Source organism: Ciconia boyciana, chromosome 9 (genome assembly GCF_034638445.1).
Source record: "Ciconia boyciana chromosome 9, ASM3463844v1, whole genome shotgun sequence".
NCBI lineage: Eukaryota > Metazoa > Chordata > Aves > Ciconiiformes > Ciconiidae > Ciconia > Ciconia boyciana.
The window spans coordinates 23,687,300-23,701,093 of NC_132942.1; the positions used below are offsets into that span (position 1 = coordinate 23,687,300).

At 60.2% G+C, this 13,794-nt stretch overlaps 2 protein-coding genes across 6 annotated transcripts; both read right to left on the reverse strand.

The window, feature by feature from the left end:
- Window positions 1-768: 768 nt before the first annotated feature.
- CTRL (chymotrypsin like) lies at window positions 769-2,161 on the reverse strand. Its single transcript, XM_072873254.1, has 4 exons — window positions 2,095-2,161; window positions 1,756-1,837; window positions 1,472-1,655; window positions 769-1,005 (listed from the first exon to the last, which is right to left on the reverse strand). The coding sequence occupies exons 2-4, from the start codon at window positions 1,786-1,788 to the stop codon at window positions 860-862; spliced, it is 363 nt and encodes a 120-aa protein (XP_072729355.1). The 5' UTR covers window positions 1,789-1,837; window positions 2,095-2,161; the 3' UTR covers window positions 769-859.
- EXOC3L1 (exocyst complex component 3 like 1) lies at window positions 1,601-13,786 on the reverse strand. Of its 5 annotated transcripts, none has more exons than XM_072873241.1 (13): window positions 12,857-13,786; window positions 11,732-11,892; window positions 10,257-10,476; window positions 9,280-9,940; window positions 8,998-9,115; window positions 8,673-8,798; window positions 8,465-8,565; window positions 7,934-8,044; window positions 7,676-7,805; window positions 6,513-6,635; window positions 5,978-6,133; window positions 5,411-5,535; window positions 1,601-2,174 (listed from the first exon to the last, which is right to left on the reverse strand). In XM_072873241.1, the coding sequence occupies exons 1-13, from the start codon at window positions 12,897-12,899 to the stop codon at window positions 2,138-2,140; spliced, it is 2,112 nt and encodes a 703-aa protein (XP_072729342.1). In that variant the 5' UTR covers window positions 12,900-13,786; the 3' UTR covers window positions 1,601-2,137. The 5 variants fall into 5 exon arrangements, 4 of the variants coding, with proteins under 4 accessions (XP_072729342.1, XP_072729339.1, XP_072729343.1 ...); XM_072873238.1 differs by lacking the exon at window positions 1,601-2,174 and adding an exon at window positions 3,622-4,891; XR_012044174.1 differs by lacking the exon at window positions 1,601-2,174 and adding an exon at window positions 4,882-4,891 and having other exon boundaries at window positions 5,911-6,133.
- Window positions 13,787-13,794: the final 8 nt, after the last annotated feature.

Consider the following 13,794-nt stretch of genomic DNA (forward strand, 5'->3'; position numbering starts at 1 on the left):
TTCCCAGGCTGTTACACAAGTTACAGCTTTAAATCGCAGGCAGGGATCTTTTAAGATCCCATGCACCCACCAGCACCCACCCCTCCATCGTAAGCCAAGAAGCGCTTGCTTGTGCTGAGCCTGGTGAGCTCCACAATCCCTTTCCTGGAGTGTGTGCTTGAAGAGCCCCTGAGCAGCCCTTGAGCTGCAGCCAGCCCTGCTCCCCCTCTGCCTGCGTATCATGTCCTGCCTTCTGCACCTCCCCAGCAGGTCCCAGCTGGGCACCGAGCTCCAGCTCTGGGAAATGCTGGAGTCCAGGAGAGGAGCACCCAACCACAGGGTGCCCCAGGCTTTCCCTGTGCACCTTCCACCCCAGTCTGCATCACAGGAAGAAAGGAGCCAGAGGAAGCGCTTAGCACAAGCAAATGCTGACATTATTACAAAGTGGGGTGCCTTGCTTCCAGCTCAGGCCCTTGCTGGCTCTGCCAAGCTGACTGTGCCAGGAGCAACGCCCAGCAAGGGGATCTCTCTGGCACTGGCTCTATCCCTGAGCAACAATGTAATCGATCCAGTTTTGGAACTGGCTTATGTGGGTGTAGATGGCGGGTGTGCAGATGTTGCAGTTGCTGTTTCCCTAGGAGATGATGTCAATCAAGGTCCAGATGTTCCCATTCTGGTATACCAGAGGTCTGTCAGAGTCACCCTGCGGAGAAGATGCCTCCTGCTTAGTGGTCCCAGCATGTGCTCCAAACTGGTCCCTGCCACCCCAGCCACCTGGTTGCCTGGACATGGCCAGGTGCTATAGCTTAAACCTCTGGCTCCATAGATGCAAGACTCCACGTGTCCTCCTCCTCCACCCTCCCTGTGGTGCAACGGGACCTCAGCTCCTTACCTGGCAGGAGGAGGCGCCGACCCCGCCAGCACAGAGCATGGAGCTGGTGGTCTGGTTGCCCCAGTACTGCATGCACTGGCTCCGGGAGATTAAGGGCAGGGTTACCTGCTGCAGGTGCACTGCCAAGGCTTGGGCTAGGGGAAAGAAGCACCATTAAATTGCCCCAGTGTTGGCAGGTCTCCTGGAGCCTTTGGGAGCGCACAGGCATGCTGGGCAAGCTCCTGCTGGTGCTCCCAAATATGGGTGCTGCCATGCAAAGCACCTTCCCCCTCCATGCCAAAGTACCCCTTCTTCCCTGGGCATGATCATCTTGTGCAAGCAGCCCCAAGCAAGGGCAAGCTTGCCTGTGCACAATCGCCCTGGGGTTTGCATGCACCTGCCTCCTGAGCATGTGCCTACACCCGTGCTTGCACCAGTGCACGCGTGTGCACACTTGTATGTGCCCAGACAGGCTTACTCAGCTGCCCAGCTCCCCCCTCCCCACATGCACATGAGGTATCACCCCCCCGCCAGGTGCCCACAGGCACCCCTGGACCCTGGAGAGTCCCCAGGAAGGACGGCAGCCACACACAGCCCTCCCTGAAGCTATGGTGTACATACAGTTCGTGTTGGTGTGTCCCCAGCCGGTGGTGACGCACTGGAGGTTGGTGGGCAGAGCCAGGTTGGCGGGGGCCAGGCAGATGGGGGACACGTGGGGTCCCAGCTGGGCAGGCAAGGAGAGCTTCAGCAAGGTGATGTCATTGTTGAGGTTGTAGGGGTTCCAGCTGGGGTTTGTGATGGCCTGCTGAGAAACACCGTAGCGCTTCATCCCCATCCGCCGGGAGCAGCTGTGGCGCAGAGTTGCAGCCCCATCCCAGGACTGTGGCCGCGTCAGCCTGGCTTACCCCGGCCACGGTCTTCACTTGAACGGACTTCATGTTGGAGCCACAGTCATATTCCCCAAGGATGATGACGTGGGAGTACGGGCTGCAAGAGGTAAGGGAGTCAGGGGGACACGCAGCAGCCAGCACCCGGGGTAGGAGCAGCACCGGGGGCTGCCGCAGGCATGATGTACTGTGTGCCCAAGGGAAGCCACCATGGGGACAGCCAGGGAGGGAGCCCTGGGCTGCTCAGTTCCTCGGGTGCTGGCCTTTGGGCCTGTCCCAAGTGCCACTTGGCGATGCCCAGCATGCCCCGAGGGTGTGGGTGGCATTGGCGTGGACTGTCTGGGCATCGCTCCTCACTTGAATTCGCAGTGGGCAGCTGTGATGACCCAGTTCTCATTGATCAAGTTGCCACCGCAGAAGTGGAATCCTGAGCGGGTCTGGGGAGGAAAGAGGGAGGAAGAGCTGGTGCTGGGCAGGCTGAGCCCCCCCTGAAGCTGGTATTGCAGGCAGAAGGTATTGCAGTCCCCTTGGTGCCTGCCCACCTCCCAGCCCCAGCACCCAGCTCGCCGTGCCGTGCTGCTGCCGTGCCGAGGGCACCGATGCTGCCCCCTGCCCAGGGAGCGGGACAGTGTCGTACCTGCAGGGACACCTGCCAGGGCCATGAGGCAGGCATTGCGTTCTGCCTGTTGACAATCCTCCCACTATAGTGCACCGAGGGTTTGATGGCAGGCACCCCACAGGCTGCGGGAGAGGCAGAGGGGTACAAGGGTGACCCTGAAAGCTCAGGGCTGGCGGCCGAGGGCTGCCTGCACTGGTCCGGGTGGCTCTGTGTCACCACCCCCAGGGTGCCTCCCAGTCCTGCTGCACCCCAGGGACCTCCCTGCACCCATGGGCAGTGCTTACCTGAGACAGTGCTGGCAAGGGCCAAGCAGGCAACTGCCCACAGAAACACCATCCTGGGAGGACATGGCTGTGCCCCCGGGGCCACGAGCGTTATAGTGGCCAGGAGCTGCATGGCTCGTAGCCAGGCAGGGCAAGGTCCCCCTGCTGCCTTCTGCCAGCTGTGGGCAGTGGTGACGAGCCAAACCTGGCACCTACCTACACAAGCGGGGACGTGGGAACATGCTGCCAAAAGGCACCCTGGTGTGCTTGGGCTATCGCTGTAATGAGTTGTGTCAGTTCTCACTGCAGCCTGTGGAGCTGGAGAGGGAGAGCACTGCAGGGCTGTGATGGGGGGCATGGGAGACTGCTTGTGGGCACACAGCTGGGGTAGCAGTGGGGCGGGATGGGTGCCGGTGCCTGGGGTGTGGGAGGTCACCCCGTCCCCAGGCCTGTTTCAGATCTGTTGGCACTGGGGCTGTTTTTCTGTGTGCCCATGAAGCCCTGGCCTGGGACAGTGCCGGTCCCAGCTGGACATTCCCAGGGCCACCCCTTGAGCCACGGCTCTGGTGCAGGTGAGCATGTCCCAGAGCCAGCTGGGGCAGGTGCGGAGGGCAAACACCTTTATAGGCAGGTGGGAGCCGTGGCCAATGTGGAGAGCTAGGCAAGCACACTGGGAGCTCCAGGGAGGACAGTGGGCACCTCCCCGAGCTGAGGTTGAGCCCTCCACCTGAGCATCCCTCCACCACTGCAGCTGCCAGACCCCTCACCCTAGGGCTGCATGCTGGGGAATAGTATGGTCCTCTCCATCTTGGACACAAGGGGGTGCATAGTGTCTCCATTATCCCCCATGTCCCTGGGTGATGCTCCCGGGGTGGCACTGGGTGCAGAGAGCCATCCCTGGGGTGATGCTGAGCACGGGGATGGATCCCCCCGCTCTGTGCCACCCACATGCCCTGATCCCTGCCCTGACCCACTGGGGAGCAGAGCCTAGACGCTGGTGAGTGATTGCAGAGCTCAGGCCTTTATTTCTGGTGGTAGTGCCACCTGAGAACAGCAGGATCAGGCCTGCCACAAGGCAGGAGGCATGGCAGAGCGTGGAGGTCTCCCAGGGGCTGGGCACAAGGATGCAGGCACAGAGACAGGCTTTGCTCCTGATCTTTGCATGGCACCCGGGGAGGAGATGACCAAGGGCTGGACAGCAGCAGAAGACGGAGGGACAGCCAGTGCTCAGGGTGGTGCTGCCCATCACAGAGGAAGCTGGGCCAGGAGGATGCTTGACACACCAGACACAACTCAGTTCATGCTCTCCAAGAGGCTGGAGAGTCTTGGGCTCCAGTCCTGTCTTGGATGCTGGCAAGAGAGTCAGGGCCAGGAGTTGGGCAGGTCAGCAGGAACTCAGAGCTGTCCCTTCACACTGGCAGGGATAGGGTTGATGGCACTACCCAGGGTGGTGAGACCCCCTTGTGTCCTTTTCCTCTGCGGCTGTGAGCCATGATGAGCTGGCTGAGCTGCTCTCCACCATCCATGCCCGGCCAGGCTGGTGGAGCAGCCACACCAGACCTCTGGGCTGAGCAAAAACAGAGGAAGACCTCACATGGCTAAAACCCTCCTGCAAGCCTGGGTCCAGCAAGATTCCAGTCTGTCTTGGAGCTGGGGTGATAACAGACTCCGTGGCCAGGACACGCTGGCTCAGAAGGCTGTTGGATACTCAGAGAAACCCAAACATCTCTGCAGCCCCACGGAGACGTGGACTCACCCCAACTGCAGACTCCTGCCCTTTGCTCTTTCTCCTGCAGGCAATAGGCCAGACCTCAGCAGCCCTCAATTACTGCCTCAGCAGGCCAGCAAAATAGCTACGGGTTGATCTTCTCCTGACCCAGGTCTCCCGGGGCTGGTGCTTGCAGGAGACAGTCAGCTCAGCGAGGCAAGATGAGAGGAGGATGGCATGTATCCAGACTGTCCCCAACACGGGGGCAAGGTGCTGTGCATAGGGGATGCCATGTGTCATCTCCGTTCTCTCCACACATAGCCTCAGAGATCGTGGTCCATGCGTCTGTGGAGGGAGCAGGCTGTGGGGGTGCCGTGTCAGGCACACTTGCCCTTGCGAAGGCAGAAGGGCAGCTCTGGTGCGGGGACCAGAATGGTGCTGAAGATGGGCCGGTAGCTCTCGGGCAGGACCTGGGGATGCTGCGCCATCATTTCCAGCACCATGAGCCGCACCTCCTTGGAGACGTCACCCCGCAGATCCAGCAAGGTGGAGATGTGCTCATCGCTGGGCAGAGAGCAAGAGGTGAGTCTGGGTGCAGCTGGCTCACGGCACCATCCACAGGGCCCTCGCAGTGCTCACGTCCCACAAACCTCCCATGATCCAGAGAAGCTGAGCTGAGGCCAGGGGAGAGCTGGTACTTTGCACCAGCCAAACTTTAAAATTTGCTTGAAAAATAACCCCACAAACCTTGTGAATTTGGTTTTGATATTTCATGGGTTTCAGCTGATTCTGACATTTCCAGTTTGGTGTTTTGTGATTTCTCACACTTTTTTTGGCCACCAAATACAGATGGGTGAATGCCACAGCAGAACTGTTTTTTCCTTTACATCTTTGCCGTTGGGACTTTACAAGAACCCCTCAAAGCTGGAGTATGGGAAAATGAAACCTCAGGGAGGAGGGGGAAAAAGCCCAGGTTTCTACCTGCTCTGCAGCATAACCTCACGGGGTCCAGCCCAAGCCTGGCTCCCCTGGGCAGACTCATGCCTACCCCATCTTGTGGGAGAGCAGAGCTAGGCTTCTTACCTGACGTCAGGGTACTTGGTGATGAAGCCCAGCACCTCCAAGCTGAGCAGTGCTGGGTCTTTGAGGCAGATCAGCTCCCGCAGGGCAAAGACAGCCTCCAGGCTCTGTTGGCTCTGGTCCAGACCCTGGGAGGGAGAGTGGCCATGTGTGAGACTGGGAGGAGGCCACCGCGGTGGCTGGTGAGACGCAGCCTGGTCTTCAGTGCCCATGTGGGGAGCTGGCCCCTTGCAGCTGCTGTCTCCCCACTCAGCGTGTCCCACCGATCGGTGCTGGCTCGCCCCAAGGTGAGAAGAGGCTGTGCAGCCTCACCAACCTGCACTTGGGTAGGGTGGATGGTCCCCCGAGTCCCTAATCCAGCCAGTTCCTCCCATCTTGGCCTCACAACTGCCCAAGTGTAACAGCCCCATCTTGTTCATGGGCTGATGTACCCACCCCATGTGCTGTGGGCTGGAGGGGAACAGGAGGGTGATAGAGGTGAGCTATGAGCTCCTTGCACCGACCTTGCTGTGTGATGCTCCCCACTCATGGCCCAGCCCCGGCTTCCCGCAGCACCCGGGCACCTCTCACCAGGCCACAGAAGAGCTCCCGGAGCAGCGTGGCGTCCTGCAGCAGGCGGTCGCAGAGCTGGCCCCGCTCCTCCTCGCTCTTGCACACCATCTTCTTCTGCATGAGTGCCCGCAGGTACTGGCTTGCCACCAGGAGCTCGCTCTCCATCAGCAGGAGCTGGGCAGGGGAGAGCTGTTAGCACTGGGCATCGCCTGGGTGTCAGACCCCAATTGCCCAAGGAAAGGCAGAGGGCAAAGGGGCTGGATGCAACACCAAGCCATGGGTACAACCTGCTGGGAAGCCCCCTGGCCAGAGAGACAGAGAAGGTAGCTAAATTTGGGGGAAACCCTGAACATGTCTGCATGACGGTGCCCCGGGGCTGCTCTGGAGGATACGGGCTTTATGGCAAACCCAGCAGCAACTGCATCCCCACTCCGTTCCTAGCTCCCTGCCACCTCTGGGCTGCATCCTGCACCCCACCATGGCACCCAACTGCCCAACCTCCTTGCCCTACAGACAAGCAGCCATTCAAAGGACACCCTGCAGCAACCCGTACCATGTAGACAGGTTTCCTGACGTGGGAGAAGTCCTTTGCATACTTGTCAATCACTTCGCACATGCTGCTGACGAGCTGGGACCCAGAGAGCCACTTGCGGGAAGGCAGCTGCAGGCAGAGGGGCTGAAAGAAGCAGAGGAGCAGCGTACGGTGCACTGCATTGCATCACTCTCGCAACAGCTGCCACCTGTGGGGCGGCACGACATCCCACAGCCGCTACCCTGGCAGCATGTCCACTTTGCCTTGCAAAACCCCCAAACCCCTCCTGCCAGCCAAAAATCACCATAAAAATGTAAGAGTGGTCTAGATTAGGAAATTATGGAAATACATTGGGGCTGCCCCTCCCTGACACTCAGAGATCCACATTTTGGGGCTTTATCTGGGTCATGATGCCCCATTGTGGGGAGCACCTGGGCAGCAAGCTGCTCCTCGCACACCTGCTTTTGGCCTGTTCTGCTGTGATTTTATTTTTAATTTCCACTCCTCTCCACTTCCCTTGTGTGGACGTAACATGTTTTTGGCTAGGGCTGTGACCTCCTACTCCTCCCCTGCTGTCCTCTACCTGTCTTCCTGCCCGCAGGCAGACGTTCCCTCTACGTCTCTGCTGTGGCCATGGCAGTCTCCACACTGTCTGTGAGTGTTTCACCCTTTAGCTGCTCCTTTGTTTTCATGTTATTCAAGCCCTAAATAGCAATGCCGTTAATTATTCCAGATTTTTGGTCCAGACTCCAGGAAAGCTAAATTTGACTACACTGGCAGGAAACAACTTGGGCAGTCGCACATAGGCTTGTATCCTCTGCACGGACATTGCCTCTCTCCTGTTTGGTTTTCTGCCATGAAAAAGCCATAAAAAGGAGCACGAGGCAGCCTGGGAGGGCTCCCGGTCTCTGTCAATTAGTGGTTTGGGGGCCACAAGCCATCTGCCCCAGTGATGCAGGGTGGTGCTGGCTGGTGACAGACATCGCCTGAGCTGCAGGTGATTTATCAAGGTCTGGGATCCAGGCTGGCAGAGATGTCTGCAGGATGATAGGAGGTCGCGGGATACATGGTAGGGATCCTGGACAGGAATAAACCCGTGCCTGGGGGAGTAGCAGCAGGGCTGTTCTTGCTAGGGCTCGGTTTGTGGCAGCCCTGCCAGCCTCAGGGGCTGTGGACAAATGTACCTGCAGGTCCAGGAGCAGCTCCTCCAGCAGCAGTTGGCAGGCTTTCTTCTGCGTCCTCTCTAGAGCAGCCTGGAGGGATGTGGGGACTTCTCTGCGGGCAGTGTCGGGGTGCAGAGAGGAGACAGAGGAGCTAGGAGAGAGAGAAGAAGGGAGGGCACAGGTAGCCTGGGAAGCACAGTGAGGACACTGGTCCCACATGGGGATGCGGAGTGGGTGGTGGAGTTGCTACAAGACCTACAAGGTGCTGATGCATGTTACCTGAGAGCCAGGTTGTTGTTGAGCATGGCCAACAGGTAGGAGACATAGTACTTAGGTATAGTACGGTCCTTCTGGTGCTCCTTCCCGCATTGCACTAGGGCTTCCCGCAGACTGCAAGACAGCAAGTCAACCATGATGGGCAGGTAGAGCCCCAGACATCTCGCCACAAGGACCTGGAGCTGGGATGCTCTTGGGCACACATGGACCTCCCACAACCCTCCCAGCTCAGTTGGCTCTTTACAGCTCCTGCCACCAGGTTAGAGTGTGACACGTTGTTGGGTAGGGTGGAACATTCTGGATCCCTCGGGAGAGCAGCGCTTGGTGCTACTGGACAGGTGCTTGGGGCAGCAAGCCCTGGGAGCTGATGGCCCCACGAGCTGAGACAGTAGCCCCATGAGTAGACAGCCTTCTGGGACCTGGATGAGTGCTGGGTGCCCCACGGCAGAGATCTCCACCATCAGCCTATGGTGATTGGCCATGGGACACCCATGGTCTTTGAGGATGGGCAGGGGTGCAAGGGGCTCCACTGACCGGCCCAGAAATGCCTCGAGCTCCTCCAAGGCCATGTTGTAGACCTTCTGCTGCAGAGAGTCAGTGATCAAGGAGGCTACCTGGATATTCTCATTCAGCATCTGCACAGGGAGAGGAGAGTGGAGGTGAGTCAGCGGGAGGTTGCAGGCCATGGCCCCCTTTTTGGGGGCTCTCAGCATGGCCATGCCCCATGGTGCTGGAGACCCACCTGCATGACAATGATGGGCAGGGCTGACTGGAAGAAGCCCTGATGATCCATCTCAGGTTCCTCTTCCCTGAACCATTCCTTAAACTCCACCTCAAGGGTCCTCTGCATCCACTCAAGCACACTAGCCTGTGGGATGGACGCCCACCACGGTCAGCCCAAGAAGTCAGGTACCAATTCCCTTGAGACCCAACACATAGCACAGCAGCGAGTCCCAGGCCTCATCCCACAGGCTCATGTTCTCCTGCTGCTGTCAGAGCAGATGCCGGCACAGTGGTGGTCATTGCATCCCCGTACCCATTGCACGTGTGCTGTCCCGCTCACTCACCTTGACTTTCACCACGTATTTCCTCTCTGTCTGATCCACAAGCTCAGGGGACATCAAGGGGCCCAGAGCAGAAACGTCCACTTCTGGGAGAAGGTCAGGGTGACCCATCATCTCTGGGCTGGAGGGCAGAGGTGAGACAGGGCTGGTAAGACCTGTGTTTTCTAGCAGTTCCTACCTCTCCCTCTGCCCTCCCAGTGGTCATCCCCAGGCAGCCAGAGCCACTCTTCCAACCCGCCCATGTGCTGGTGGACAACCCAGCTGGGTGCTGTGGTTGGTGCTGACCTGTGGTACACACGAAGCGCCCACTCAAGGAGGAGGAAGAGCGCCTGTTTGTCCAGGTCCTCTCGGAGGATGTCCTGGAGGTGGCTGGTGAGGGCCTGGTGGTAGGTGGCAGTGCAGACCCTGAGGATGTTGTAGTGAGCTGGGACACACTGGACCATCAGGTCCTTCACCACACGCAGCTCAGACACAATGTCCTTCTGCAGCGCTGCCAGGTGCCTGGCCAGCCCTGGCCCCTCAGCATCCATGCAGGCAGCATGAAAGTGGGCTCCTGTGATGGTCTCCTGGAGAACATGGTAAAACTTCTGCCTCCAGCCCTTTGGGCGGCCAGGGGGCAGGAAGGTGGCCTCCAGAAGCAGAGTATCATCTATTTTCTCCTCCCGCTCGATGATCCTTACAGCGGTGACGAAGAGAACTGGGTCCTCACGCACCAGCCGCAGGCTGCTGCCCACAATGTCCCACAGCTGCTTGGCCAGGCTCTCGTTGAGCTCCTGCAGGCCACCAAAGTAGGACAGCACAGTTGCCTGGGCACTGGAGAGCCCGCGGAGGTGCAGCTGGGAGAGGACGTCATCCCGGAGGTGCTCCATCATCATGAGCTCTGCATGTGCCTCCAGGAGGTGCTGCCCATGGAGCAGCTGCAGGGTATGGGAAAAAACCTCGTGGACTGTGGGAGAGGGAGGAGAGATGCCAGGAGTGAGTGTGGGGGGTGAAGGAGATCGGTACCAGGGTCACAGGCACAGGTTAGCAGGGAGATGGTGAGGGGAAGGGCCTGAGATCTGGGGCTCTAGGAACACCGTGCTGGATCAGGCCCTGGGGAGGCAGTGGCATCTCCATCCATGGAGACTTTCCAAACCCAACCGGCAAAGCCAGAGCGACCTGCTTTAGCTTTGCTGCCAGCCCTGCACAGAGCCCGGGGCTGGACTGGAGTTCTCACCAGTGCCTTCCAGCCCAAATCCATGAGGACTGGGCCACTGTCTTACCCGAGAAGAGCTGGGGCAGCACCTGGACCACCGAGGCCAGCTGCACGTGCTCCGCCATCAGCGCCCGCATCTGCTGGAGGCCCTGGAAGCGGTCTGCACTGTCGAGCAGGGCCCACCGTGCAGCCCCCAGGTCCTGGCACACGTTCTGCACCTCCTGGACCGCCAACCGCAGCTGCTCCAGCCCCACACCTACCCCCTCCAGGTAGGACTGGACAGTTGACTGGGGAGCAGAAGAGGACAGAGGGGCAGTGGAGAAGCTCTCAAAGGCTGGAGGACTCATGCACCATTTGCCCCAGCCTTGCCAGGTCTCTCTTGCATGCACTATCCCAGCCCCACAAGGTCACATCTGCCTCTGCCATTGTGCCATCGTGCCATCATATCTCCCAGACCTTCCATGATGACCCCATCCCATCAGACCCAAGCACACCCAGCTTCAAGAAACCCGCTCCAGCAGCAGGAATGGCTAATTTCACCCCCTCTCTGGGTAAACTGAGTCACAGTAACTATTTATGGGGTGGGGGGCAGTGGCTGCTCTGCAGGAGGTAGTAGAAGGGCATCACTTTGGGGTGACCAAGGCAGCAGGGTGAGCCGTAACCAGACGTCTCCTTTCAGTTTTAAAAGATCACTTTGCTTCTGCAAAATATTTGCAGCCCCCCATGTGCATATGCCCCCCAAGGCATATTAATGGCATGAAACACCTCAGTGACCATATGAACCCTCCTCCAAAATGGATTTCCATCTTTTCCAGCCCTGCAGCGGTGCTGGCACACCTCCATGCCTTGTCCACCCATTTAACTCCTGGCTCCTGGTGCCAAGAAGCAATTTTACCCAGCATCACCAGAAGCAAGTTGTTTTCTCTGAGGCTGCATCACTTAAAACAAGTTGCCTCCTGGACAATTCACCCACATTCAGGTAGGAGAAACCATCTCCAACATAATGAGAAGGCTGGGGTCAGACTGATTGGGTCCTGAGGTTAATTGTTCTTCGGATTATGCAAAAAGGGTCACCCTGAGCAGGGAGGTGCGCACGGGGACTGGGGATAGCCCTTACTGATGTGTGTAGAGATGGAGTTTCTCCTGCGGGATCTGCAGGCAGGGGCAGGTTGGAGCTCTTTGCCTTCCCCCAGCCATGGGGAAGGGGAGCTTTGGTGCTGGGATGGGATGGTGATGGGGAATGCTGACTCCTGCACACAGGATGTACTGAACACCCTTGGTGTTTTGTTTTGAAGGATGGATGGAAGACTCATTTTAACACTTCAGGAACTAGCCAGGGGGGAGGGCAGGGGGTGGCGGGGCGGTTTACCAGATCTTTTCCTCCAAACAATTGCATTTCTCCCACCAAGCACCAGCCAAAGGACAAGATTTTTCCAGAAGTGGGAAAAAAAGATGACTCAATACAGAAGAGGGGACCCTGGCTGAGATCCCTGCTTGGGGAGGCTCCGGGCATCCATGGGGTGGGCTGTGGCAAACACCCACCTTCAGCCGGGACTGGATGGAGCTGTTCCTCTGCGTCTCTCGGCTCCGGTACTGCCCGAGACCCTCCAGTTTCTCGGGGCAGTAAAACACCCCTGAAGCCCATTTCAGAGCAGCTCCTCTCGCCAACTTCTCAGCCTTCTCCGCTTCCGGCCACTCCTCGTCTGGGGACGAAGCCAGGGGTTAACGAGCCTCTCCTTGCCGGGCAGGAAGGGCCCCTGAGGCCAGAGGCAGGAAGCTGGCTGCTAGCAGACATCCAAGCACACCCAGATGTAGGAAGCCGGACAGTACAGCAGCAAGCGGGTCCTTCCGTGAGGGCCCCCCCAGATGCCACCAGCATTGTTGCAGCAGCTGTGGCGAAGGCTGCCCCGAGGAGCTATCACCCAGCCTGCCAGCTTGGGCTGTCCCCCAGGCGGAGAGCGCATTCCCATTGCTCCCCCCAAACATAACACCGGGTTGTCTGAGGAGGGTCTGGTGCCACCTGGGAAGCCCTCGGCAGGGCCGAGGCTTCAGCAGTGAGTCAGCAGGAGGGATGGAGAGATGGCAGCTCTCGCATGAAGGAGAGCCAGACTGAGGTGAAGATGGGAGGCCCCCAGTCTCCCAAAGGCACCCACGCAGCTATGGGGAGCCATGGCGTCCTGCCCTTGGCACAGGGTGCGAAGCTGTGCCAAAGGCCTTCTGGCCAGAGCAGAGGGCTGAGAACCAGCAGTTATCACATGCCAGCCCCCATCTCCAGTGCCTGTTTCATCGTTTTCCCCTGCTCCATCCCCAGCAACTTCCCAGCTTGGTGCAGCCCCACAGGGATGTCACCCAGACCCAAGCCGGGCTCCTGCTCTGCTAAGGAGCCTGCCTGCACGGGCACCCTTGGGGACTGGGAGGCTTCGGAGGAGGCTAGCGGGCTTTGAGAACGAGCTGTGCGGTAAGCAGCGCTGCCCCCGGCGCAGGTCAGGAAGCAGAGCCGGGCTCCCCCCCGCCCGACAGCACAAGGCGCCGGCCCCGGCACAGGGAAAAGGTCCAGGGGTGGTAAAGCAGAGGGCGGGGAGCCCCCAAAACACGCTGAGAGCAGTAGCATCCCTCCCCTGCCCAGCACCGCCAGCTCCTCGGGGGGTGGCCGCATCGACCTGTTACCTCTGGGGCTCGCGGCGCGCTCGTCCTCCGCAGACATGCCCATGGTCTGCCGGCTGCGCGAGCGGGGGGCCAGGGCAGGGCTGCGCGGAGGAAGCCGGCAGCCGTTTCCTCAGCCGGAGCAGCCGCGCTGCTCAGGGCTTCATTGTGTTCCCGCAGCCACGCTCAGGACGTCAGGAGCGGCGGGCGGAGGGGAGGGGGGACGCAGGGGAAGGCGCCGCAGCAGCCGCAGGCCTCGGGAGGAGAAATCACGCCCTGTGCGCCCTCCCCGGTTCCCCCTGGGCACGCAGCCGCTCCGTGTCCCCGCAGCACTGCCCCACTCGCAGCTGTCCAGACGGCTGCCCGGGGTGCCCCCGACGTCTGCCAGCCCAGGCCAGCGCTTTCACCGCACCGTCCGCTACCCGGAACGGGAGCCCAGCCGAGGACGGAGCATCCGGGAAAGGGCCCGCCTGCGACAGCCCGACCTGAAGGGGAGAGCGTGGGGAAGGGGGGACGGACCTGGAGACGTCCCCCCGCCACAAACCGCCCTCACCGGGCACCGGTCGGAGGATTCGCCCCCCCACTGGATGTTTTAGAGCGGACAAGCGTGACGGGCAGCAGCGAAGTGCTTGTTTCACCCAGGCGGTGCGAGTGCCATCGCTGCACGGTTAGGTATAGGATGTAAGTTTAGCCTGGGTACCACAGGACACTTTGCCGGCGGACGCACAACCCGCTTTTACCCTGCCCCCGCCCCCCCCGGCCCTGCCCAAGGCAGGCAGCCGTCGCAGGCAGCCGAGCTGCCCGGGCAGCCGCGGCCTGAGGCGGTGCCCGCACCGGGAGGCGCCGGGTCCCGCCGGGGGAAGGCCCGGCCCCGCTGCCGGGCGGCCCCGGTCCCGGCGGGCCCCTCAGGGAGCAGCCGTTGCTTTCCGCCACCGCCTCGCGCCCGTCCCGGAAGCTCCCGT

Excerpts from the sequence above, each read along its gene's own strand:
- CTRL (XM_072873254.1), bottom strand. The coding sequence starts at position 1,788 with ATGAAGTCCGTTCAAGTGAAGACCGTGGCCGGG. Across the intron at positions 1,656-1,755 it reads AAGTGAAGACCGTGGCCGGG|CAGGCCATCACAAACCCCAG; the intron begins GTAAGCCAGGCT and ends GGTGTTTCTCAG. Across the intron at positions 1,006-1,471 it reads GGGACACACCAACACGAACT|CCCAAGCCTTGGCAGTGCAC; the intron begins GTATGTACACCA and ends TCTTTCCCCTAG.
- EXOC3L1 (XM_072873238.1), bottom strand. The coding sequence starts at position 12,899 with ATGGGCATGTCTGCGGAGGACGAGCGCGCCGCGAGCCCCAGAG. Across the intron at positions 8,045-8,464 it reads CTCGAGGCATTTCTGGGCCG|TCTGCGGGAAGCCCTAGTGC; the intron begins GTCAGTGGAGCC and ends GCTGTCTTGCAG. Across the intron at positions 5,536-5,977 it reads GGGAGCTCTTCTGTGGCCTG|GGTCTGGACCAGAGCCAACA; the intron begins GTGAGAGGTGCC and ends TCTCCCTCCCAG.